Source organism: Gastrolobium bilobum, unplaced genomic scaffold (genome assembly GCF_033153095.1).
Source record: "Gastrolobium bilobum isolate Gb01-03AN ecotype WA unplaced genomic scaffold, APGP_CSIRO_Gbil_v1 utg8260, whole genome shotgun sequence".
Taxonomy (NCBI): domain Eukaryota; kingdom Viridiplantae; phylum Streptophyta; class Magnoliopsida; order Fabales; family Fabaceae; genus Gastrolobium; species Gastrolobium bilobum.
This window is the reverse complement of record NW_026899532.1, coordinates 154,949-180,238: the sequence shown is the minus strand read 5'-3', so window position 1 is coordinate 180,238 and position 25,290 is coordinate 154,949. Positions and strand designations below refer to the sequence as shown.

The 25,290-nt window shown below is 31.7% G+C and overlaps 2 protein-coding genes across 2 annotated transcripts; both read left to right on the top strand.

The window, feature by feature from the left end:
* Positions 1 to 1,562: 1,562 nt before the first annotated feature.
* On the top strand, positions 1,563 to 14,724 carry LOC133290979 (UPF0496 protein At1g20180-like). The gene is made up of 3 exons (XM_061489138.1): positions 1,563 to 1,776; positions 11,344 to 12,350; positions 14,602 to 14,724. Exons 1-3 carry the CDS (start codon positions 1,563 to 1,565, stop codon positions 14,722 to 14,724), a joined length of 1,344 nt encoding a protein of 447 aa, XP_061345122.1.
* Positions 14,611 to 25,192, top strand: LOC133290970 (sterol 3-beta-glucosyltransferase UGT80B1). The gene is made up of 14 exons (XM_061489129.1): positions 14,611 to 15,313; positions 16,403 to 16,551; positions 17,060 to 17,299; positions 18,042 to 18,153; positions 18,856 to 19,026; positions 20,149 to 20,212; positions 20,453 to 20,510; positions 20,622 to 20,799; positions 21,333 to 21,463; positions 22,842 to 22,944; positions 23,813 to 23,889; positions 24,153 to 24,200; positions 24,346 to 24,495; positions 24,720 to 25,192. Exons 1-14 carry the CDS (start codon positions 15,097 to 15,099, stop codon positions 24,921 to 24,923), a joined length of 1,902 nt encoding a protein of 633 aa, XP_061345113.1. The 5' UTR covers positions 14,611 to 15,096; the 3' UTR covers positions 24,924 to 25,192.
* The last annotated feature ends 98 nt before the right edge of the window (positions 25,193 to 25,290 follow it).

Sequence of the window (25,290 nt, the reverse complement as noted above, 5' to 3'; positions counted from 1 at the left end):
AAGGACACCAAAGAACTGGTTCCAGTCCCAATGAATATCAAAAATTGTGGATGAGTTGAGGTTCAGGTAATCTAGTCCTGTAGTTGGGCTCAAAAAATGAAAGTTGTAAGTCTTGACTAATTAAAAGGTTCCAAATTTCTCTGCTCTAGTTGCACTCCCTCAGGACATGTAATAGATCTTCCGGAACAAGGTTGCAATGGGGACATGTAATACAGGAAATTAAGTTTATTTGAGCCACATTTGTCAACAGGAAGTTTCCTAAGGCTTTCCAGAAAAAAGCTTAATTCAAGCGGGACCCTTCCATCTCCAAGGACTTAGATTCCTCGCCACCCCTTGAACTAACGTTGTTTCTTCCAAAGAATAATATGCAGATTTCACAGAGAAGAGACCATCACTAGTCAACGCCCAAGTCACCAAATCTCCTCCATTCTCCACCATATATTTTATTACTCTTTCTTTTTACCATATAAGTTCAAATTGCTTTATGTATGTGTGTATGTGTGTGAAAAAATAATTCGTCATGTGACTTGATACAAGATTTTGTCTGATAAAAAAATTATAACTATATATTTGGGAAGTACAGTTATAATATTAAAATTAATTTTTTTTTAGAAATTTAATTATGTACACTGGGGAATATTTAATTATAATACTGAAGTTATTTTTTTCTCTTTCCTACGTCCGTTGACAAGTCTTTTAAAAGTTAATGAGGAAAGAAAAAAGTTTTTTAATATTACAACTATGTATTGCCCGTAGTACATAGTTAAATTTTTGATGAGAGAAAAAGAATAACTTTAATATTATAACTATATATTAGAGATAAAATTATCTCTAGTTACCCCAAAATGTTGTTTGGGGTTAAGAGAAAAAAATAATAATGAGAAAAACTAATATAGGCCCAGAATAAATTTGAATTACAAAAATGTATTCCTCCAAATCTCAAAACGATGTTATTTTGAGGTCACTAGAGATTGCTGGAGAAACATTAAATCATATATATATATATATATATATATATATATATATATATATGAGTTTAGTATTTCTCGTTTTAAAAATGATATTATTTTAAAATTTGGGGGAAAATATAGAGAATTTTGAAAGAAAAAAAATCATATTGCAAAAAGATAACTAATTCTCAAACCTCTTAATGTAATTTAGTAACTAGAAATGAGCTTCCTAAAAGAACTTCTTCCCTTTTTCACTCTTAATGTCACCATCAATTAATTTTTCAACATAATATAAATTAAAATTTTGGATATCCATTCAGTTAATATTGGGACTTCAATCAAGATCTCCATTTTATCTTTTAAGTCTTAAATCTAAAGTAAAAATTCAAAACATGCCACCAAAGATGCTAAGGGTGTGCATGACAACCATTCTATTTCCTAGCACTGTTTCTGAAAAGAAACAATTCTTTTTTATTTCTGTGCCATGGAACAGTTTCTGAGAAAAAAATGTGTTTGATAAAATGTTCTATTTTTATTCCGAGAATAAGAATTGTGTTTGATAACACAACAAATAATATAATAAAAAATAATTCTAATTAAATATAAAAAACTATGGATCATCACTTTACTTTCCACATGGTGTGGTTGTGGTGGCGGTGGCGGCGACGGTACGGTATTGGTGGCAACAATGACGTGGTGAAGATAGTGGTGGTGGTTGTGACGATACTGGATGCGACGATGGCGGTGGTAATGGTGGCGACGACGGTGATAGTAGTGGGGATGGTGGTGATCGAGGTGACGGCAATGATTGCGACAATAGTAGTAGGTATGGTGGTTGGTGGCGACAATAATGGTAGCAGTGGCATGGTGGTGGTGGTTGTGAAGGCATCATGGTGGTGGTGGTGGCAGTGACGGTAGTAGGTGACAGTGGTGGTGGCGGTAGTGGTGACAATGGCGTGGTGGTGGTAGTGGCGGGGGTGGTGTAATGGTGGTGATGGTGGTTGTGGTGACGGTAATGGCTGTGACAATTGTGGTGGTGGTTGGTGGCGGCGGCGGCGACGATGGCGGTGGTGACGGTAGTGGCTGTGACAATAATAGTGGTGATTGGTGACGTGGTGGTGATAGTAGTGGTGGCGTCGTGGTGGTGGTAGTGATGGCGATGAGGGTGGTGGCAGTGGCGTGTGATGGGATGGTGGCGGTGACGGCGGCAATGGTTGCGGTGATGGTGGTGGTGGTTGATGGCGATAGTGACGGTGATAGTGGTGGTGGTGGTGGTGGTGGTGGTGGCGACGGTAGTTGTGGTGGTGATAGGTGGAGGTGGTGGTGGCACCGTGGTGGTGACGATGACATCAGTGGTACGATGGTGGAGAGTGATTGAGAGAGATAAGTGTTTCTCATTTTATGTCTGGAAACAAAAAAGCAGAAATTTTGTGATTCTTTTTTTTTTGTTCCCCAGCATAAAAATTAAACCGGTTCATCCCCGGAACAAAAAAATAACCGATTTTTCCAAATGAGTTTCTTATCCATTTCTGTTCTCGGGAACAGAAATTAAAAAAGAATTGATTCTGGGAAGGTTGTCATGCACACCCTAAGCCTGCGCATGACAATCATTCTATTTCCTGGCACTGTTTCTGAAAAGAAATGATTCTTTTTTATTTCTGTGCCTCGAAACAATTATGAGAATCATAATTACGTTTGTTAATATATTTTATTTTTGTTCGAAGAATCAGAATTACGTTTGATAACATTTTTTTCTTTTTCTGTTTTTTTTCTTTCTGTCTTCGTCTTCTTCTTTCAAATTAAAAATCCTATGAAGAATGGATTTAAAATTTGTGAGCTATAAAAAATCATTCTTCTTTCCGTCTGTCTTCGTCTTTCTGTCTTTATGTTTTCATTGGATTTAAAATCATTCTTCTTTCTGTCTTCGTCTTCTTCTTCTTTATTTTTCTTTTTATTTTTGTTCTATAATGGATTTAAAATTTGTGAGCTATAAAAAATAAAAATCCTATGAAGATGGACTGCACTTTTCCAGATCCAAGGTCGAGCTCCCTCCAGATCCAAGGTCGAGCTATAAAATAATTCACTATATTAAATTATTTTTATTTCAACAGACTGCACTTTTCAACGGACTGCAATATAATAAGATGAATAAATTTGTTTTAGACGTGTAATCCTTCAAGAACCCTAACCCCAATTTCAAAAATCCCAAAATTTGCAACTTCTGTGTGAAGGGAGGGATTTGTCGTCCCATGATATGGTTGAAAGCAGTGATGGTTTGGTGTTGGTGTGTGAGCGGGTACAGAGTCGTACGAGTGTGAGAGAAAATTGATTCTCTTTTTGTGGCCGGAAATAGAGAAGCAGAATTTTTTTTTATTTTTTTTTGTTCCCCAGCACAAAAATAAAATCGGTTCATCCCGGGAACAAAAAAATAAACTGGTTTTATCAAACGCAATTCTCATCCTTTTTTGTTCCCGAGAACAAAAATTAAAAAAAAACTCATTCCGGAAAGGTTGTCATGCACACCCTAAGAGTTACAAAGAAAAAAACTACTCTTAAAATTTTGCATGTATCAATCTATGGTTTTATTATTCTCCTTCAACATAAGATATGTATCTTATGTTGTAGAGATAAAATGGGTGAGTCCCACCATTATAAAAAAAAGAAAAAAAAAAGGAAAAAGTGAGGTGCGAAAATCGAAGTGAGAGAGTAGGAGAGAAATATTCTTATGTAAAAGGAGAGTAATATTTCCCATCAATCTATTAGCAAAACAAAATATAATTTTTCAAAATGGAGAATGGAGCAAAATGATTTGTTGGTTGAAAAATATCGTTACTAAATAGTAGATACTAAGAGATTTACCTAGTAGTTTTTAAAGATACCTTAAAATGAATTATTCAAAAAAAAAAGGGAAAAATATTTCTGCAGTTATTGCAGATAAGTTATCTGCATTTATTCCCAAAATGACATCGTTTTGGTATTAAAATCTTTAAATATTATAAATATAAATACTATTATAACTCTGAAATAAATTAAAATTACAAAAATATCATGATTTCCGCTCCAAAACGACGTCGTATTGGGCTTACTGCAGATAATTTATCTGCATTAACTGCAGAAAAAGTGAACCCAAAAAAAAACCATCACATTTAATATTTTTACGTAGTTAAACGTTTTCTATTAGTTAATAAATTATTCAACGAAATTGATTCAAAATGAAATTTATATTTTTGGTTTTTTTTAAATAAAATAATTTAAATTTAATTTAATTGATAAAAAAATCATTTTTATATTTGAAATTCATTGAAGATGATTTAATTTTTTTTATATTAATAATTTGCTTACTTTAAAAAAATTATATTAATTTTGTTGTTGTTTGACTTTTAAAGTTATTTTTAGAAAAAAAATTTAAATGAATTTTTTCTTTTATTTTTAAAAATAATTCTTATAAATTATATTGAAAAATAGTCTTCAAAATGTTAAAAAATAAATAAAATTTTTCCCTTTTTTATAATTATTATTACCATATATTTTTTTTAAAATAATTATTTTTTAGCTCCCTAAGGTGATGTATGACCCGTTCCATTATTATTTTAGTTTCATTTAATATGACATGGACTAAACAATATTTATTGACAAAAATTAACGGTTAGTATTTGGTGTCAAAAAGTTTAACACAAATACCAAAGAATCCTATCCCTATATCTATATATATATATATATATATATATATATATATATATATATATATATATATATAAGGGTTTAGTATTTTTCACGTCACTGGAGATAAAGTTATCTCCAATTATTCCAAAACGTCCACTACTAAAAAATGCATTTTTTTCGACGGAAAAATTCCGTCAAAAATGGTTAAAATTCCGTCGAAAATGTCATTTTCGACGGAATTTTCGACGGAAATTAAGCCGTCGAGTATCTCTTCGTTGCTAACAAATTTTCGACGGAATTAGAGATTCCGTCGAAAATTTTTGATCGAAAATCATTGAAATTCCGTCGAAAATTCCATCGAAAGAGAAAACAAATTTAATGATAAAGATAAGAATTACAAAAAAATATTCCTCCAAACCTTAAAACGACATTGCTTTAGGGTTAGTGGAGATAACATGAGTTTGGGGGAAAATATTGAGAATTTTGAAAAAAATTCATATGGCAAAAAAATAACTAATTCTCAAACCTCTTAATATAGTTTAGTAAGTAGGAACGAACTTCCTAAAAGAAATTATTCTCTTTGTCAATCTTAATGTCACCATCAATTAATTTTTTGAACTTAAGGAATTAAAATTTTGGATATCCATTCAGCTAATATTGGGACTTCAATCGATATCTCTATTTTATCTTTTAAGTCTTAAATCTATAGTAAAAATTCAAAACATGCCACCAGGCACCAACAACGATGCTAAGAGTTACAAAGAAAAAAATTACCCTTAAAATTTAGCATGTATCAATATATTAGTAAAGGAATTGGTGTTTGTACTTTTAAAGGATATAAAATTGTGTTATTTTAGTGAGATAAAGTGATATACAATGAAAATCATAGAGGAAAAATGACCGATTTTTTAATTTAAATTTTAAATAAAAAACACTAATTTTAACTAAAATAATCTTCCTTTTAAAAGAATATATATTTTTTCATTAGCAAAACAGAATATAATTATTCAAAGGAAAAAATGTTTCTGCAGTTACTGCAGAAAAGTTATCTACATTTATTTTCAAAACGACGTCGTTTTGGAATTGAAATCTTAAAAAATTATAAATATAAAGATTATTATAACTCTGAAATAAATTAAAATTACAAAAACATCATAATTCCTGCCCCAAAACGAGGTCATATTGAACTTATTGCAGATAACTTATCTGCATTAATTGCAGAAAAACAAACCCTTGTTCAAAATGGAGAATGATTTGTTGGTTGAAAGACATCGCTACACAATATAAGAGATTTACCTAGTAGTTTCTAGTTTCTAAAGACACCTTAAAATAAATTATTCAAAAAGAAAAGGGTCAAATCTAATATTTTTATGTAGTTAACAGTTTTCTATTAATTAATAAAGTATTCAATGAAATTGATTCAAAATGAAATATATATTTTTGGTATATTTTAAAAAATTAATTAATTTAAATTTAATTTAATTAAATTGACCTAAAAATCATTTTGCTTACTTTAAAAAAAATTTTTTTTTTTGTTGTTTGATTTTTAAAATTATTTCCAGAACAATTTTATCAAATAACTTTTTCTTTTATTTTTAAAAGTGATTCTTATAAACTATTTTAAAAATAGTTTTAAATTAAAAAATAAACCAAACATGTACCTTTTATTATTATTATTATTTAAAAAAATAGAATGATTTTTTTAGCCCCCTAAGCGGATGTAGGACCCATTCCATTATTATTTTAGTTACATTTCTTAGGCCACAATCGCTCGTTCTGTGGCTTCTTTTCTGTCCTGTCACTAAAATGGCAACCACCACTGCAAATTCATATAAGTCATTTTTCTTCTGCAGTTTACTTGATTGCTTCAGTCTCAATGATTATTGCATTGACCCATTCAATTGAAAGCAAAGTTACCCCTTTACCTAGCATGAGTATGCAAAGTACGAAGAAACTAGTGATTAGATATGACACAATAATATTAGTAGTGTATACATTATAGTGCAATGGGCTGGGTTAATCAATGGGTTAGATAAAATTACTCAATTAATATTTTCTTGTACCATTAGAGAACAATTACAATTTTTATGAATGTGCTTAAACTTTTTATATTATACATTTTGTTGATGATAGTTAAAGCTTAATTTCCTGGTAAGATCAATTTGAATAATTGCCAAACTTAATATTTTTTTATTTCTTCACTTTTTAAAGTGCTCAGCTCATGGACAAGTATTGTAGTAAAACGAGAAACTTGACGAAAATACTACGTAATTACAACTAGACAAAATAAAAATAAAAATTGATGCAGTTATTGTCAGCCCAACCAATGAAAATGATGTTACAAAAGAGAAAGAGCCACGCATGTGGATGTGGATAAGGATGCTACACATTTGACACATGGAAAACGAATGGATATTCCAAGCGCATTGAATTAGATATACCGAAAACCCCCCATCACAAATTGACCTCTTCACGAATAAGCAAATCTCAACCCCAGTATGATGCACGTACGTGTAAAGTATTACTCTTCATCAATTTTTTTTATCGAAATGTCACGTGAATAGTCTTATTTTCCAATTTGTCATGGGGGCAAGTTCGCTATCTGGTGTAGCGAACTCGATTTGCTGACGTGTCACATTTCTAGTGAATAACAAGTATCAAATTAAAAAAAAAAAGGTTTGAAGGTCGCTACATAGGGTAAACCAAGTTCGCTACCCCGTGTAGCGAACTTGGTGTCCACTAGAAACGTGACACGTCAGCAAATCGCGTTCTCTACACCGGGTAGCGAACTTGCCCCCGTGGCAGATTGAGAAATAAGACTGTTTGCGTGACATTCATGTAAAAAAATTGATGAACAGTGACATTTTGGTCACTGTTCCCGCATATGTTACGTACACATATTTTTTTAACAAAATAAAGGATTTGAGTTCAAGAACCTACTTCAAACATGCAAATAGGTGTATACAAACAATTCTTCTCTTTTTATTATCTTTATTCAAATATTTCAAGATTTAAATAAATATTACAAAAACAACTTTAAAAAATTGAAATTGAAATAATCATTCACTATTTAAACAGCCCAACAATTCAAAAAGCAATAAAATAATAAAAATAGTAAACCCATACTTGCTTAGGATGCCCTACGAGTGTAAATGAATTAGGTTGGCCTACATAGGTCTATGTCCTAGCCTATATTAGATTAAACTTGACCTATTACAAATAGTCAAATAGAACATGCCTATGCTTTTTAAAAAAATATTTAAAAAGTAGGTCATAAGCTTTTTTGTACATGTCGAATTTATAAGTCTATAGGCCGACCTATGTCATATTATTTATTTTAAATAAAATAAATAAAATTATTATTTTAATAATTTTGAATAATAAAGTAATATTATTTAGTTAATTTTTTTATCATGGAATATTTAATAAGTTTAAATAGGCTAACAGACTTAGGCCAAGATTGTTATTTTATAAATATAGATCAGAGCATACTTATAATTTGGGCTTATACAGGCTAATAGACCAGGTCAGATCGTATATTTTTTTACACAGCTTAACCTATTTAAGTTTAAGTATAGCCCAATTTAACTTATTTACAACGCCCCAAAAGGATGCTTCTAGTTCTATATAATATATATGCATGGCTCACTCTCATGTCGTTTTCTGGTGAGATGGTGAGTTGCCTCCTTGTACGTATAGTGGCACAACACGACCGTGTGATGCGCATATTTTCTTTCTGTTGTCTTATTTTCTATCTCATTTTCTTCTTTTGTTGAAGAAGTTTGACCCAAAACAGAAAGAAAAGAAAATTTTGTACGTGGGTTTAATTTGATATATATTTTGGCAACATTAATGAAACTCTAATCGGTCGTTTTTCTAAATACATTAAAAATTGAATAAAACAATAATTTTGTCTCATTAAAAATCAATTGTTATAGAAAAATATTGTATTCAATTAAGAATGTATAAGAGGATAAATTTCATGCAAAAATAAAATGTTTATGATCTTGTTTTGATATCTGTATTTGCCCTCAATAAATGATTGACAAGTTTTTTTTTTTTTTTTTTTTTTCAATTAGTGATGTAAAGACAGGATATTGGATTTCACTTCCATAATGAAAGAAATGATTAATGGGAAAAGAAAGAGTACTTCAATTATGTAACCCACCACAATGATTAACGGAAAAAAATAGGTTTCCATTATTAAAGTTTCTTAGAGCAGGAAAAAAAGAAAAGAAAAAATATCATGAATTCCCAAATTAAGGAAAAAGCAAGAAGCTTAATTTCATTTAAAAAGGTAGCTTGACATTAATCCCTAGCTATAGCAATATTTGGCTACGTTAGCATAGAATATATTTCAGAATGACAAGATCTCAAGTAACATAATAACATTCTTTCTGTTACTTTTCCATTTTGAGAATGTTGACAATTGACACCTACTCGGCCACGTAGGTAAGACTTGTCGGTTTCTCAAATATAGGTTTATGCTTGCATAACGTGACTCATACTATTTTTACGCGTGTCTTTGTGGATTGTTTCAATTGGCGAATGCGTGACAACATCATATGATTGCCCTCAGTAACGACAATGATTATGAGATGATCAATTCAGAAAAGGGAGATTCAAACTTAAAAGGAATATACCATTGATTGAATATGATGTGATTAATGATGATAATGATAAGTTACTGAACTATCAATTTAATTAAGATTTTTCGTGTCGAAGCCATATGTATATGGACGAACACATGCGCATGCATAATAATAAGAAAATAAACAGATTGTTTGTGAGGTTTGAAAACTCTACTGTTCAGCAATAGAGTTTGAGGAGCAAAATTAACGTGCTCATCAAATTTAATATGAGAAGAGAGAGAAAAAAGAGGGAAACCATTGAATTAATTTCCGAGTTTGAGGCAGAGATTTGCCAAGAGATGTGGCATGCATCAATCAAGAGGGAGACCTTATAATTTTAGGTTCCTTCTCATTTATAGATAGAACAAATCCCAAACATAAACAGATATTTTTACAAAATGATGCGTGCTGTATATATCAATATTAATGCTCATGTAAATATAAGTGCAATCACTATTGTGAATTGTTATTTTTAATTTAATGTTACGGCAGGAAGATATTATGTCCTATATGAAATTCATAGCACTATAGCAATGCACATTTGTTTAGATTGTAATAACAAATCTAATTGATTCACATATAAGGAACTAGGAAGGGTATAATGACAATTTAATCCACATAAAAGTTTTATGGATTTAGTGTGTGTTCTTTTAATTTTTTACTCTATGCATTCCTGGTAGTACATAGTTATAACATGAAAAATTATTATTTTTTTTCATTTTTCACGTTAGTTGATATAACCGAGGAGAGAGAATTTTTTTCCCCATGTTATAACTATACATAGAGTAAAAAAACTAAAAGAACACAACTTGTATCCTTTTAAATGAGAAATAGTTTTCCCAAGTTTTATATATGTTACTTCCTTAGAAGAAGTATCGATCTCAGCATACATGATACATGCACCATGTAGGTTAGCATTGGTGTAAGCTTGCAAAATTATGTAAGTACTAATGAGGACACGACATAAAAAGAATGAAGGGAGCAAATTAAACGAGTCTACTTGATGCAATTGAGTTCTCAGCAGAAAAGGAATCTCTAGCAATTTTAGCCATAAAGCTTGCAAATAATTTGGAAAAGCGATTATGATCTCTACCTCTTGTAGATGAGATTATAGGATTAATTATATCATAGAGAAAGCTTAATTTTGAATCTTTGTAACCGTGAGAGGTTTTATAAGCAAACATGTATCAAATAACAGACTACGTAGCTTGTAGGAAGTTGATTAGCCTTATTATATGTATGGATAACCATTATTTATTAAAAGGGACTACAATTATTTGAGCTCTTGAAATTACGTTATTACTTGGCCTCTCTCTTTCTTTTTCTTTCTTTTTGGATAAACCATATAGGTAACCTCTACCGAAGACAATTCTGTTCGGAGTTGATTTAGCATTAAGGCTTTAAATCCCTCGATGGCTATATCTCCTTCTAAGTGATTAAGAACCAAGTTTGTTCATATAATATTAGTTCCCTTCTTAGCTTTTGCATCATCAAGTTTGCTCATAAGATAAACCAAGATGTTGGCAAAATTAAAAGCTTGGAAGGACAGACAAGGAGGTATGTTCTTATGACTTCATCTTTTTTCATTTGGCTATTATCTTCTCAATACATGCAGATCTAGGCAACTTGATATATTGGTATCAGGTAGCCCCGTTTATTTTGTCATAACAGCGAAAAAAATGAAGGAATTTTTGATAAGATTAACTGTCTGGTATCTTGTTTAGGTAAGGAAAACGAGTCCTAACTCCTAATTATTTGTTTATGACTAACAGAAAATTTCCTAGTAGCACCAAAATGGAAACAGATAGCCTTTGCGCTAGATCAAAATATTTCTGTTTTTTGTAATCAGTACGGTCTTTAAAAGCAAAAGATGACATCGTTTTCAGAAGTAAATTGATTTTGCCTATTTCGAAGTCCAAACCATGTTTATGCTGATCGATTTAATGTCCTGAACTGGTTAGTATTTGTACCTTGAATCATATAGTTTTTAACAATTCTTATCTTATTAGTACCATGCTCCATGCCATTTTATTCAGAAATTAGTTTCTTTATCACATTCTATTTAACATTTTAAGTGACATATTATATTTTCTTTTTAGATGTGAAGGAACGTAGGGATGCCCCAAAAAGCATCAACTTCCATGAGGAGTACTACAGGGCATTAAGAACAAGATCCTATGCTGATTTCTTCAATAAAGCTCAATCACTTTCAAACCAGCCTTCCATTTATTATAACCATAATAAATTTTCAGAAATCCTCCTTGAACCTGACCAAGAAACTATACCTTCCATTATTGATTCAGCAACCCTTTCAAAGACACCAGAACTCAAAAACCTTATGCTGAGTTACTTTGACATTAGTGCTGAAGCTTCACACATTTGCAGTCATCTTCTCAAAAGCATAAAACAGGTTCACTCTAATTATCAGTTCATTCAAAGAGCACTAGACATTATGGATGGTGACTCATCAGAAAATTTTGAGCTAATAATCTTTGAGCTCAACTCATTCATCTTCTCAAATAACCCCTTGTCAAACCTTAAAAAAAATGATTTCAACTTCAAGCTCATCAATGATAAGCACTCATCAGTATTGCACCATCTGAAGTCAATGAGAAAAAAGGTGGGAAGGAAAATTAAGCTAACAAAGTATTTGAAGAAGACATCTGGGATTTGTGTCACAGCATGTTGTGGCATAGTAGCAGTCACAGTCATAGTTATAGCAGCACATACTCTAGTAGCATTAATCATGGGGTCAGCAATTCTCAACTTCCCATTTAAGCATCTTAAGAAGAAGCTTCAAAGCTATAAAATTTCAGGAAGTGGGTCTCTTAGTGAAGTTTATGATCAGCTTGATATAGCAGCCAAGGGAACTTATATATTGAATCGAGACTTTGATACAATGAGTAGACTCATAGCTCGGCTTCATGATGAAATTGAGCATAACAGGGCAATGGTGCAATTCTGTTTGGACAGGAAAGAAGACAAATTCTCTTTGCAAATAGTGAAGGAGCTTAAGAAAAGTGATGTTGGGATCAGGAAACAAGTGGAAGAACTTGAAGAGCATGTGTACTTGTGCCTTGTAACAATAAACCGGGCAAGGGCATTGGTCATCAAAGAAATGAAAAGATCATGTACATAATTAGAGTTAGGAAGGTAGACATGTAAATATGAACCTCGTACAGATTAAGATTGTTTTGTGTAATATGATTATAGATTAGTATTTTTTTTTTAGTTTTATAATTTATCATTTAACCTCCTATGATTTTAAACTTGTCATTTTGGCCCATCATGCTTAAATAATTTATCATTTAATTCCATGTGATTTTAAATTTTCTCTTGCACTCATTGTAGTTATAAAATAAATCACTTAGACTCTTTGTGGTCTTATATATACATAATTTTTTTTATTTTTCTCAAATTTTATATTATATTATTATCATATTATAAATCATATTTTTTTGAGACAAATAAATGCTCACATATAAATTATTATTATTTATCCTTTTATTATTAAATTTTTCTGTTACAAATTATATAAAATGAATTTTCAATACTAATTTAAAATTTTACTTAAATTAAATTTTAATTATTTATTTTATTTTATTGTTTAATATATTATATAATATGAAAACTATACATTTAATTATCACCCAAATATAGTGATACGAATAAACCATTAACCAACACTATTAAAATCACCACCTTTTTCTCTTCAAAGCTAAAAGTGTAGGATTTGGATCCATTTTGGAAAAATGGACAAATCTTTAAGGGGCCATTGCTTATACGGCCAGCTTGGCCCTGGTCCCGTTAGTGCATTAAAGCTTATTAACTTTATGTTTTGTAGTTTTATTTTATTTTTGTGATGGATAATTCAAGAATTTTACAGTACTCACTCATTTATTATTATTTTTTCAATTAATAATAATAAATTATTTTATTAATTTTACAGCTTAATTTAATATATTGTTAAATTGAAATTTTTTAATGGATAATAAGCTAATATATTGTTAATTTTAGTATATTTTTTATGGATTTAATTTATACAACTTTCTACACTAGTTTTTTTTTCGTGTCTTGAGAATTAATCTCAGACTAAAAAAATATGGAAACACTTGAGAAATCAAATTCAAATAAAAAAATATATGAAATACATAGTATAAAAATGCAATTGTTAAAATAATAAATGTAACAACATATAATAATTAATACAAGTTTAAAACAAGAGTTTAATTAGTATGCTGTGTTCATATAAAAAAAATATACTTGTTATCAAAAAAAAAAAAAAAAAAAATACAAATTGTTATTAATATAGTTTAATGAATTATCATATTTTAAAATAAAAATAATAAATAATAATTTTTTGAAATATTAATAAGTATTATTATATGACCAACATATATTAACTAAACTCTTAAATAAATTGCAGCAAGAAACCCAACGACTATAATTCAATTGATAATATAAGTTGAGTAAGTGGGGAGAAAATTAAATTAAAATTTTCATCAAATATATCTTTGATGATCTTTAAGACTTGAGGCCAACTTACCTCTGAAGATAATTACGAGGCCGACTCGCCTAAAACAATAATACCATTACTATTATTATCCGTTGTTTTTTCTTTATAAGCTATGATTATTTATTTATTTTTTTGGATGAAATAAGCTATGAATTATGATTACTCCACCAGGTGTAACTTGCAGAGTGACACGTGAATCTCGAGATACAGCATGAGATATTAGTGGCTCCATCATCATCATTATCATTATTAATTTACTATGCAATCCTGTAATAATAATATTGTCTGCAGTTTAATGGTGTAGCCTTGGAGATTGGATGTTGCAATTTCAGCCGACAAAGCTGTCATCACAAATTGCATTGTAACAGTTTGCGTCCAAAAAATGCATATTTTTCAATACCACATTTTGTGTTATTATTTTATGATTTTTTTTTTTTTTTTTTTTTTTAACTCTGAGAATTTCTTACTATAGTTAAAAGTCAAAACAACTATAGAGAACCTTCATCTCTAGTCAAGTAGACTTTCACTTTACCTTGTTTCAAACGGCCACGTTCCATCCGTGTAATATTTATAAAAATATAAATGATATAAATTTAATTCTTTTAATAATTATAATAATTTAATTTATTAACTTTATAGATCATGAAAAAAATATAAATTAATGTTACTTATCTTTTTCAAGAAGAAAAGAAATGCAAATTCATCCTTTCATTTCATGACAAAAAAAATGCATGTTTCCTTTTATATGTATGAAAAATTAACAGCGGTGGTAAAAATGTCACCCTGTTGCACCGTACGCGATTCTATTGGGTTTTTGTAACTCAATTTTGTTATGTTTCAGACAGGGAAGAAAATCTTGTCCAAAGCAACTACCGTTTCAGACAGTGAAGAAAATCTTGAATTACTTCTTCTTCTTGTGACCAACGTGAACTACACCTTGATTCTTGAATTGAGTTTGGGTTAGAGTTGAAAAAAAGGTTTGAACTTTATGCTTACCAAACGTTCTTTGTGCTTGAATGACTGGTGGGTGGGTGGTTGTTCTTGTTGGTCAATTATATTTAGTTACTAAAGCTTTGGATCATTAAATTTTTGTGATGGTCTTTCAAGGCCCACTTACCATGTGTTTCTGGGTACTTGCGCATATTAGAAAAGTTGAAGGGAATTGCAACTGTTCAGAATCAGATTCCCAAGAACTGTTGTTATTCAAGTCATTCTGAGCTTGCGGATGATTGGGGTTTCTTCTCATTTTTGTGTTCAGATTGTGTTTGTCTATCTATTGTTTGCAAATGTTTCCCAATTAATGGATTGCTGAGAATTGAAAGTTCTGATTCTGGGGATGGGTAGTAATGGGATTGAATATCTGTCCAGAGAAGTATTAGAAGTAGGTTTTGATAGTCAAAAAATAGAGAAAGATCTCAGGAAAATGGATGATGATGAGTTACTGACAGTGGACATCAAGTCTCATGATGAAAAGATTGATTTAAATTCTTCTAAGGATGCTGAGGATTGGATAGGAAATTCGGGACAGAAGTCATCACCTTCTCGGCAAAGAGGTTTGTGCTCATTAGCTCTATCTAAGTCAGTTTCTTCTGTAAGTTTGTTTAGCAGTTGATGACTGTGAAATAGGCATTGCTGTTGTTGTATTGTACTATGTTAATAATGGTGTCTTCAGTAAGTTAAGTAAGTCATTAGGTTCTGTTGTTATCTGATGAATGCTTTATTGATTAAACTTTAGCAATTAATAATTGTGATTTTTGAGAATAAAAACTGAGAAGTAAGAACAGTATACGTTGTTGAAAGGCCAGTTTTGCAGTTAAGTTTACTCTAAATCTCTGATCTCTAGGTTTTATTGCTGTTGTGTACAGTGCAAGAGTAAGGTGGATTAAGAACTAAAACCTTATTGTGTGTCATAGCATAGTCACTAATAACTTCAAATAGTTTTTTTTTTCTTTTTCTTTTTTCTCTTTTGCGCCCGGGGCTTATTTTGCTCAGGGATTTAACTTGAAAGTGGAGTAGTGTCTGATATTGAGAGGAGCCCACATGAAGAGAAACATAGGTTAAAAAGTGGAGAAGGGAAAAATAATCAAAGGGGTAAGGAGGATTCAGGGTGGAAGTGCCCCCTTCTGGCCCCTCCCTAGCTCCACCTCTGACATTTGGAACTTTATCACTCTAGAAGATTCTTCTGGACTTAGTTACCTTGTCCTCTCTAGTGAGAAAGGAAGATATGAAGAATCATATGAAGCTAATAAATATGCCCCAGGTCTATAGGATTAATGCCAAAATTTAGAGAAAAAGAAATGTTGCTACATTGAACCTCTTCTTCGAAAGCCCTTATTCATTTAACGCTGCTTTGTTGAGTCTAAGTTACTTGCCTTTGTGCTTATCCAAATAGGCACTTTCATTTTTACAAAGTATACAGTTTTCATTGTCTGAGGTTCAGAAATTTTAATCTAAAAGCCAAATTTCATCGAAACTATTTCAACCTCGATAGCTTTATTTCCTTTTAGAATTAATTAATTGTGTTCTCAACTCCTACCTTGGTTAAATGCTATTGGTCTTGTTCCCATTGACTGTTGTTTCTAACTTGCTTCTGTTGAAAGATTAATTTGATATCTTTTGTATGTTGAATTCTTTTCGTGAAGGTTTGGAACATTGCATCACAGCACCTGTTGGAACTGAGAGAAACCCACTTATAGCTGACCAGGAGGTTATACTTTATAGATCAATAACAGAGAAAAGGGGGTCCTCAAGGCATGACCTAATATTGGACAGGCTGTCAGAGCAACAAAAGGTATATGCAAGTGTTATTGTATGTGGATGATCTTAAATTTCAAACTTTTGCTTGTGTATTTTCATTCTAATTGGAGTGAGTTATACCCAGAATCCAGATATTAATATATGTTTGGCTGTTATGTTTATTCTTGTATGAAAGATGAAAATGTGGGACAATGCTATTTGTTCTTATGTGTATTGGACATATTCATGTTGAAGTGCTGCCTTGTCATTTTGTTTATTGAGGGTGATGTGGCCTAGTATTTGTATCTATATATGCAAATACTTGATATCTAATATCTTCATCTTGTTTCCCTTCCCTGCCCATAATGAAGTATTTAGAGCTTCTTTACTTCTGAAGAATAACCTTTATATCTTTTGGTTCTTGACATGTTGATGGGTTATTTGAAAAACGTGGTTATGCTGTGCCTTTGTAGCTTTGGCATTGTGGTCTGTATTTGTGATTCATGCATTAGACTTTCCAAATTATTTGCATGTTCACAACACTTTCTTGTTTTGCTTCTCAGCGACAACTGATTGCTAACCTAGTGAAGATACAAAATGATGGGACTGTTGAAGTTGATCTAGAAAAGAGTGCATCTGTTGCTGCAGAATTATTAGAGCTCCAATCTTTTGAAGAGTCAACAGTGAGTGGAAGTCTTATTTCTGAATCTAAAAATTCAGTTCCACGGTTACAAATTGTCATACTTGTTGTTGGAACTAGAGGCGACGTACAACCTTTTCTGGCCATTGCAAAGAGACTTCAGGCATGTTTAAATATTTCATTCAGTTCATCTTGGTGCACATGAGAATTGTTTGATTAAATCGTTGTGATTTTTGTTATTGCTTATTTGCTTGTCTTATGGTGTAGATCTCCCTAATATCTTCATATGTAATTTGCTGTGTACGAGTTAATTTTCCCTAATTAATGGAATCTACTACGTGAACTTGTTTTGAGGTCATAATTTTAGTTATGTTCAATGGTAACATTCATTCCACATTGCTTATCATCTGCACTCTGTTCCTTAAATTAGCGTATCAGGGTTACAAGTTTCTTCTTCTTTCTACTGATAAGGCTACAAGACACCATGCTTATAAAATTAAAGTGAATAAAATTGTTAACTTGTGCTTTACTTTAATATTAGGCTTACATGAGAAATTAGGATAACTTTTTCACATCATATATAGATTTCCTTTTATTTGCTTAGTTCTGAAAAAGCTTTTTACTGTTTGTAATGTATTGGTATCTTGATAGTTTGTCATTGGTGATATAAGTTTCTAATTTTTGGCAAGGACTTATTCTGGTTGTGTGTATTTTTTAGTTAGCTTTATTTGTTTATGTTGAAAATCCATAGGCTTGTCCTAATTGTCTGATTGCTGTCACAAGATTTGTACTGCTGATCTATTTGAAAAAGGATGCAAAGTATTGATTTTAACTACTATTAATGAATTTTATATCCTAGAAGTCAGTTTTGTCGAATTCATATATGAAATAATATTTACTTGCAGGAGTATGGTCATCATGTTAGGCTGGCAACTCATGCTAATTTTGACACATTTGTAAAGTCAGCTGGTGTAGATTTCTATCCTCTGGGTGGTGATCCCCGTGTGTTGGCAGGATGTAAGAGGTTCCTTTGTAATACTTTCATTAATATTTAATAATTCATATTTCAGTCTACTTTTACTTTGTGCTTAACTTGACTAAAGACCCTCTTTTAGCTCCTTTGTATTGGTTCACCTATTAAATTTGGTGTTTGGATCAGAAAATATGCTGGAAGGCACTGATATCTCATGGTGCTCAAATATACTTAATTTCTCCTACTGATTTCTGAAAAGGCCAACTTAAAGATTTTAGGGAAAATTATATAAAACCACCTTCTACTTTCAATTGGAACAATTAACCCTCTTGTATTATTATATTCCAACAATTAACCATATTTACTAATTTTCAGACAAAAATACCCTTATCCCGAACCCACCACCACTAGTTGTGTATATGGAGCAGCTACTCTTAACTTGCTCTCTTTAAAGTGTTAAGCACCCAAACAATTGTTAGTCTGGAGCCAACCTAATGCATTAGCCAATTATTCTTCTAACATGGGAAATGTAGTGTTTTGGTCAATTTGGTGAATAGAAACTTGTTGCCACTGCGAAAGAGCAGCTGGTGATAGGAACTGATTATATCAGCTTTAGAATTATGATTGATTCTAAACATGCTGAAACAATCCTTTATTTTTTTTTGTAGATTTAATAATATTCCATTTTCTCTCCTTTTCATTATATATATTATACTGATATACTAAATGAGTTATTTCAATAATAGATATGGCAAGGAATAAAGGTTTGATCCCTTCTGGTCCCGCTGATATATCTATGCAAATGAAGCAGCTGAAGGCCATCATTGATTCCCTTCTTCCGGCATGCACAGCACCCGATTTGGAAACCGGTGTTCCTTTCAGAGCTCAGGCTATTATTGCCAATCCTCCTGCGTATGGTGAGTGGTTAGAAGATTATTGTATTGTGTATTTCTTCTTTCATACCTTTCTTATGATTGATTTTTTTTTTAATGATTAATTTCAAATAGTTCTTTTATTGTAACGTGATAATAATATCACATGCTTTGCAAGTATGACATTTGATGGTTCTATCATTAACCCTATGACTACTCTATAGTACTTGTGGAGTTGTTAGAGATATATAAAAGTCATTAATGTAGCCTCACCCACTAGCTTAAGCTTTTGAGTTGAATTGGTTCTTTACATAGTATCAGAGCCTCACCCACTCAACAATATACATGTTTTTGAAATAGTAATGGCATATTACCATACCTGTTCAAAGGGTTTACCTTCACATTTGAGTCAGACTTGTCTAGTTGATATTGACAGCATTTTGCACATGTACACACAATTAATTTTTCAATGCTTATAAACATTAATTTGGGATTGGGCTTATATCCTTTGATCAGGAGCATAAACTGTTAAAGTAGAAAATAAAGAAAAATTAAGATATTTCAAGTGATCAATTTGGCTATAGACTGATGGATAAATTATTATCCAGTGCATGAAAATAATTGCTGTTTTATCTTCATCTTATGCTTTATATTGTAATACATATTAGAGATAAATAGAAGTAAAGAGAAGTAGAGTTTACAACAAATAAGTGAAAAGGAAAATGGAGTAAATGTATGAGTCAATATGCAGATCATTAGCTTTTCAGTTTTTTTTTTTTTTTTTTTTTAATTTTTAATTTTTAAATACCCTTTGCATATATATTGCACTCATTTATATTAAACAGAAAGTGTTAACCATGTACTAGAAAAGGAAAAAGGGGAAATTGGGACCCCAAGAGTAACTACGAACTTTGAAATATGAAATTCAGGGGGCTTTCACATTGAAATTTCAAAGCATGAAAAATAATGGATTCTTTTTCCCTAGAATCTGTTTCCGGAATTCATAAGAACATTATTGAATGCAGCTTTTTTTTTTAATGAAAAAAATATTTCCATTTTAGAAGAGTATTTTTGTTTGTTTATTGCATAATTGTTTGTAAATTTGCCTCAGATTTGTTTTTTTAGAATAGAATAGATAGAATTATATCTTGTGATTCTGGCTTGCAGGACATGCGCATGTTGCTGAAGCCCTTGGGGTGCCCCTTCACATCTTCTTCACAATGCCATGGACGTGAGTTCAAATTGTTATAACAGTTGTGTAACTTTTTATATGTTAGGAAGATAAGGTTTCATAACAAGATATGAGTAATGTTCTAATTCTTGAATTGTAATATTCTTATAGTACAGAAATGCTTTAAAAATAAAAATAGTCAAATAGTCAGATAAATGCTACATTCTTTTTATCATCCCTTCTTCAGTGCTTTTTTTAAATCCTTTTTGAGGTCACTTACATATTTTTTTCAATATGCAGGCCAACGTATGAGTTCCCCCACCCTTTGGCACGTGTTCCTCAAAGTGCTGGTTATTGGGTATGTACTTTGCGGAAACAATATTTTATAATCTGATGTTGATAATTTTGTATATAATTGCTGGACTGCCTTAGCAACAAACCTGTTTCAATATTTCCTCGCTGTCTCCAGTTGTCTTACATAATTGTGGATCTACTAACATGGTGGGGAATGCGAGGAATTATCAATGACTTCAGGAAAAGCAAATTGAAGCTTGCTCCTATTGCATATTTTAGTATGTACCGCGGATCAATATCTCATTTACCAACTGGCTATATGTGGAGTCCTCATGTTGTTCCGAAACCAAGTGGTATGGACAAGGATGCAATCATTAGTTACATCATCTGATGTCCTTATTTTACTTCTTTTCAAATGAGTAATCATTTTATCATTTAAGCCAATGAAGTAGGAGATAAATTCAGTAGTTGTTACTGTCTGGAACAGGCTCAGATGCACAGTAACTGTTGAGTTGGATGTATTTGTGAGTATATAACATTATCTGCTGATTAAATAATTAAATGGATTTTATCAAATTAATATATAATTTAATCAAGGAAGGCTTTGTTCAGATCAGATTCCACTCAACTCTTTAAGTTGTTTAAGCTTAAAGAGAGTTCATATGTATTATGCTTGAAGTGCAGCAAGCTTTTTGTGTTGATGATATCACTATTTGTTACTGTTAGATATATAAGATCATTTGTAGTCCTTCACTTAACAGCTTTAAGTGTTTAGAAGAATTGATCCTTGACAGTAAATAGTAGCCACCTTACATGCTTGGTAGACAAGTTTTGCTTAGAGTCTCAAATGTGTTAGTAAAACTAATGACATTTAACTAATTTGCAGACTGGGGCCCTTTAGTTGATGTTGTTGGTTACTGTTTCTTGAGCCTTGCATCAAAGTATCAACCCCGAGAAGATTTTGTCCGATGGATTCAAAATGGACCTCCTCCTTTATATTTTGGGTTTGGAAGCATGGTATGGCTATTTCACTTAAACTACAAATAATTTTTTTTATGAAATTATCTCTGATTAGAATTTTTTCTATAAATTTAATTTTTCTGTTTGGATTTTATGGATTTCATTGCCACTTATAACCTTAGAGTTGATTACATTCTTGGAGGATCAAGCCTTTATTTCAAGCAAATGAAGCATGATGAGATTTTGCATGCAAGATTTTATAGGTTGCTTTTCCCTTTAAAGACCTGGCACATATGATGCCTGAGAATGGTGCAATGTATTTTTGTCCATTGTATGTTTGGACTTTGGATTGTAATACAAGTTTAATTTCACTCTTTCATCTCAATGACTGCTCGATTATTCATCATATAAACTGCAATCAATCATACTTTGGGAAGAGCAAAGGTTACTCAAATTTCCCAATATTCATATTCAATAGAGGCTGAATTCTGGGGTTTTTCACCCTTTTGCCCCTTATTAATTAATTAATAACTATTTTGCCCCTGATTCGAAACTATCTACCAATCTGCCCCTCTTTAATCGACTACCTTGCATTTTTAGTCGATTAAATGGTCAAAACAGGCAAAAATGGCTGTTGGGAGATTTAATCGACTAAATCTCCCTATTTAATCGACTAAATCTCCCAATAGACAACGAAGGAAAACAAGTCAGTACGATTTTTTAATCGATTAAGTAGGGAGATTTAGTCGATTAAATCTCCCAACAACCATTTAGTCGATTAAAAATTCAAGTTAGTCGATTAAAAAGGGACAAATTGGTAGTTTCGAATCAGGGGCAAAATGGTTATTAATTAATTAATGAGGGGCAAAATGGTCAAATAGCCCTGAATTCTGTAATCCCTAAGATAATCTGCCTTATAGGTAACTCAAATAACCATAATTCTACTAAGACAAACAACCTAAACTTGTAACTCAAGAAACCCTAATCTAGAATAGGATTTAAAGTTCTAATCAAGCCTACTGATAAGATATCTCAAGATCCTAATAACCAAATCCTATTCTCAAATTATTGATAGTTAATCCCTAAATCCCCAATAATCCCCTGTTTCTCTTGTTGAAGCAAACTTGTCCTTGATCTTTGAATTTGCATTGGATTAATTTTGTTTTTCTTTCATTGAGATTAATTTATTTGTTGTGTATAGCAAATATGAGAGTACTTATGATGATCAGGATCATTCTTAACTAGTTCATGCACAGATGTGACTACGATCAAGATAATTTCCTTCAGAAGTATTTTTATGACCATTATTAAATTGTGGTAATCTATGATTGTGCACGATTGGCATACTTTTTGTAAGCCTTGACACTATTGGCAATTTTTTAAAAATGAATTTTTGAAGTCCTCTAAATGAAGATGTTGTGTTTTACTATGTTAGCCTCTTGAAGATCCTAAAAGAACAACAGATGTTATATTGGAGGCACTAAAGGATACAGAACAACGGGGAATTATTGACCGGGGCTGGGGCAATCTAGGGAATCGTAAGTATTCTATTTTAAGTTTTTGCACCCATTTGTTTCCTTTTTTTTTTTTGTCAAATACCCATTGCTGCTGAAAAAGTTATAACTTGGTTTCATGTTCTGTTATTTGTTTGTGTGTCAATGTTAATGAATGAGTGAAATATGTATTGTTTATTACGGGGGTTTGACCTTATGACCTCGCCCAAACCCCTCACCAATAGCCCGCTTTTAGTGGCTTTGTGTTTTCTTAGTTCTGATTAGTTTTTATGAATTCGCATACAAGAATGTACCAGACAAATTTACATTTGATAATTATGTCATTAATTTTCTCATTCTGCTATGTCATGCTCTTTTGTTCTTTGAATATTTCAGCTTCTATTCATATACCGTTAGAGAAATATAAAAACTATTAATGTGGCCTCACCTAATAGCTTAAGCTTTTGAATTGAATTGTTCTTTTATATAATATTAGAGCCTTTGTGACTAAGTGATCCAATGGGCTTAATGTGAGGGGGCGTGTTACATAAATATAAAAACCATTAATGTGGCTTGACCTAACAAATTAAGCTTTTAGGTTGAAATGGTTGTTTTACATATGCCTTAACGCCAACCCTATTAAATATGTTTTCTATATGTTGTGTCAGTGCATGCCTGTAAAATCTTCCTTGTTATCACTTGCTAATAAATTACATTCTTTAACATCATCAAAATTTTTTTCCGTTAATAACTCGATTTAGTGAAATTATCTGTTGAATCTTCTGAATTTTGATGATCTTGAAGAATTGATAAACCTTTTTCATAACATGTCTTATGGTATGCATTGAAAAAATTATACGTTTTGATCTATGCATTTTAGGTAATTGACATTAGTTTCACTTGCATTATGTAGTGGAAGAAGTTTCTGACAATGTTTTCCTTCTGGAGGAATGCCCTCATGATTGGCTTTTTCCTCAATGTTCTGCTGTGGTGAGTTTCAATACATGTTTTCTTGTGGGTTTATTTGGGAAAGAAAGAAATTGCTTTGGAATGTGTCAGAGTGGTTTACGTGTTGCTAGTTTAAGCCTTTTTGGCTTTGATTCTTTCTTTCCTAATATCACGACCCAAACTTTAGTTGTGAGAAGTTCTTCCAAGAGAAAGCTAAGAGAAAGAGGGGCAAGGGGTTTGGCGTGGAATGTCCACTCAGATCTGAGCATGAAATAACTGGAAGATATTTTGGCACAAAATTGCAGGTGCATCATGGTGGAGCTGGAACCACGGCTACAGGATTAAAAGCTGGGGTAATTAATGTTCAATAGTATCTTCTCTAAGTTAAATTCTTTTCCATAATCCAAGGATTCGTAATGACATGACTCTGGTGCTTATAAAAATAATGAATTTATTGCTGCTGCTTTTTTTTCCTAATATGAATACCATAACTTGCAGTGTCCAACAACCATAGTTCCATTCTTTGGAGATCAGTTCTTTTGGGGAGATAGAATACATCAGAAAGAGTTGGGACCAGCCCCAATTCCAATATCTCAACTCAGTGTTGAGAATTTATCAAATGCCATAAAATTTATGCTCCAGCCAGAGGTAAACTTAAATTCTATTCATCCCTCTATTTAGATATCCCCTTCCTACCATCCTCTCTTATATATCACAAGAATGAAGATATTAAATTTGTAGTTATCAAAGGCCTTACTCATTCAATCCAGGCCTGCTTTTTTGATTCCTTCTGTATACTTATAATCATAATGATATGTAATATGGTTTAGCCAAAAATTATATTGACAGTTAATGGGATTGTAAATCGTCAGGTGAAATCTCGAGCAATGGAAATAGCAAAGTTGATTGAGAATGAAGACGGTGTTGCTGCTGCAGTTGATGCATTTCATCGCCATCTGCCCGATGAGCTACCACTGCCAACTCCATCTCCAGTGGAGGAGGACAACCCAAGTCCTTTGCAGTGGTTTTTTCTCCAACTTGCACAGTGGTGCTGTGTGCCTTGTGGTGGTGTGTAGAGTAGGTTTTTGGTTTTATAGGAGCCTTCCATATTTTCAGAATGGTAGCATAGTGTTTTGCTTTGGTATTTCATTCATTCTGTCATCTCTCTTATGTGAGGGTTTGACTAACATTAAGATTTTTTTACCCCCACCTTTGTATAGGAGGTTCTGTCATTTGTGATAGATTTAGAGTTGAGGGGTCTTGTGTTATAAAAAGAGCTGGGTAACATCAGTCATATGTGTATGTGTTTGTATTTGATAGCTGATGATATCATAAAAGAATTTTGTGTAGCTTGAGGTTCAAATTGCTTTCTTATTTTTTGTCTCATCTCTCCTATTAATTCATCTTGGTTTTTAAATGGGTGGGAGATATTCTCTGTTTCAT

What these genes read in the sequence shown, in the direction of transcription:
- LOC133290979 (XM_061489138.1), top strand. Translation starts at nt 1,563, where the DNA reads ATGGATCATCACTTTACTTTCCACATGGTGTGGTTGTGGTGGCGGTGG. An exon ending in GATTGCGACAATAGTAGTAG is followed by an intron (nt 1,777 to 11,343) that starts GTATGGTGGTTG and finishes TTTTCTTTTTAG; the next exon opens with ATGTGAAGGAACGTAGGGAT. An exon ending in TAAACCGGGCAAGGGCATTG is followed by an intron (nt 12,351 to 14,601) that starts GTCATCAAAGAA and finishes GTTATGTTTCAG; the next exon opens with ACAGGGAAGAAAATCTTGTC.
- LOC133290970 (XM_061489129.1), top strand. Translation starts at nt 15,097, where the DNA reads ATGGGTAGTAATGGGATTGAATATCTGTCCAGAGAAGTATTAGAAGTA. An exon ending in GGCTGTCAGAGCAACAAAAG is followed by an intron (nt 16,552 to 17,059) that starts GTATATGCAAGT and finishes TTTGCTTCTCAG; the next exon opens with CGACAACTGATTGCTAACCT. An exon ending in TCCCCGTGTGTTGGCAGGAT is followed by an intron (nt 18,154 to 18,855) that starts GTAAGAGGTTCC and finishes TTTCAATAATAG; the next exon opens with ATATGGCAAGGAATAAAGGT.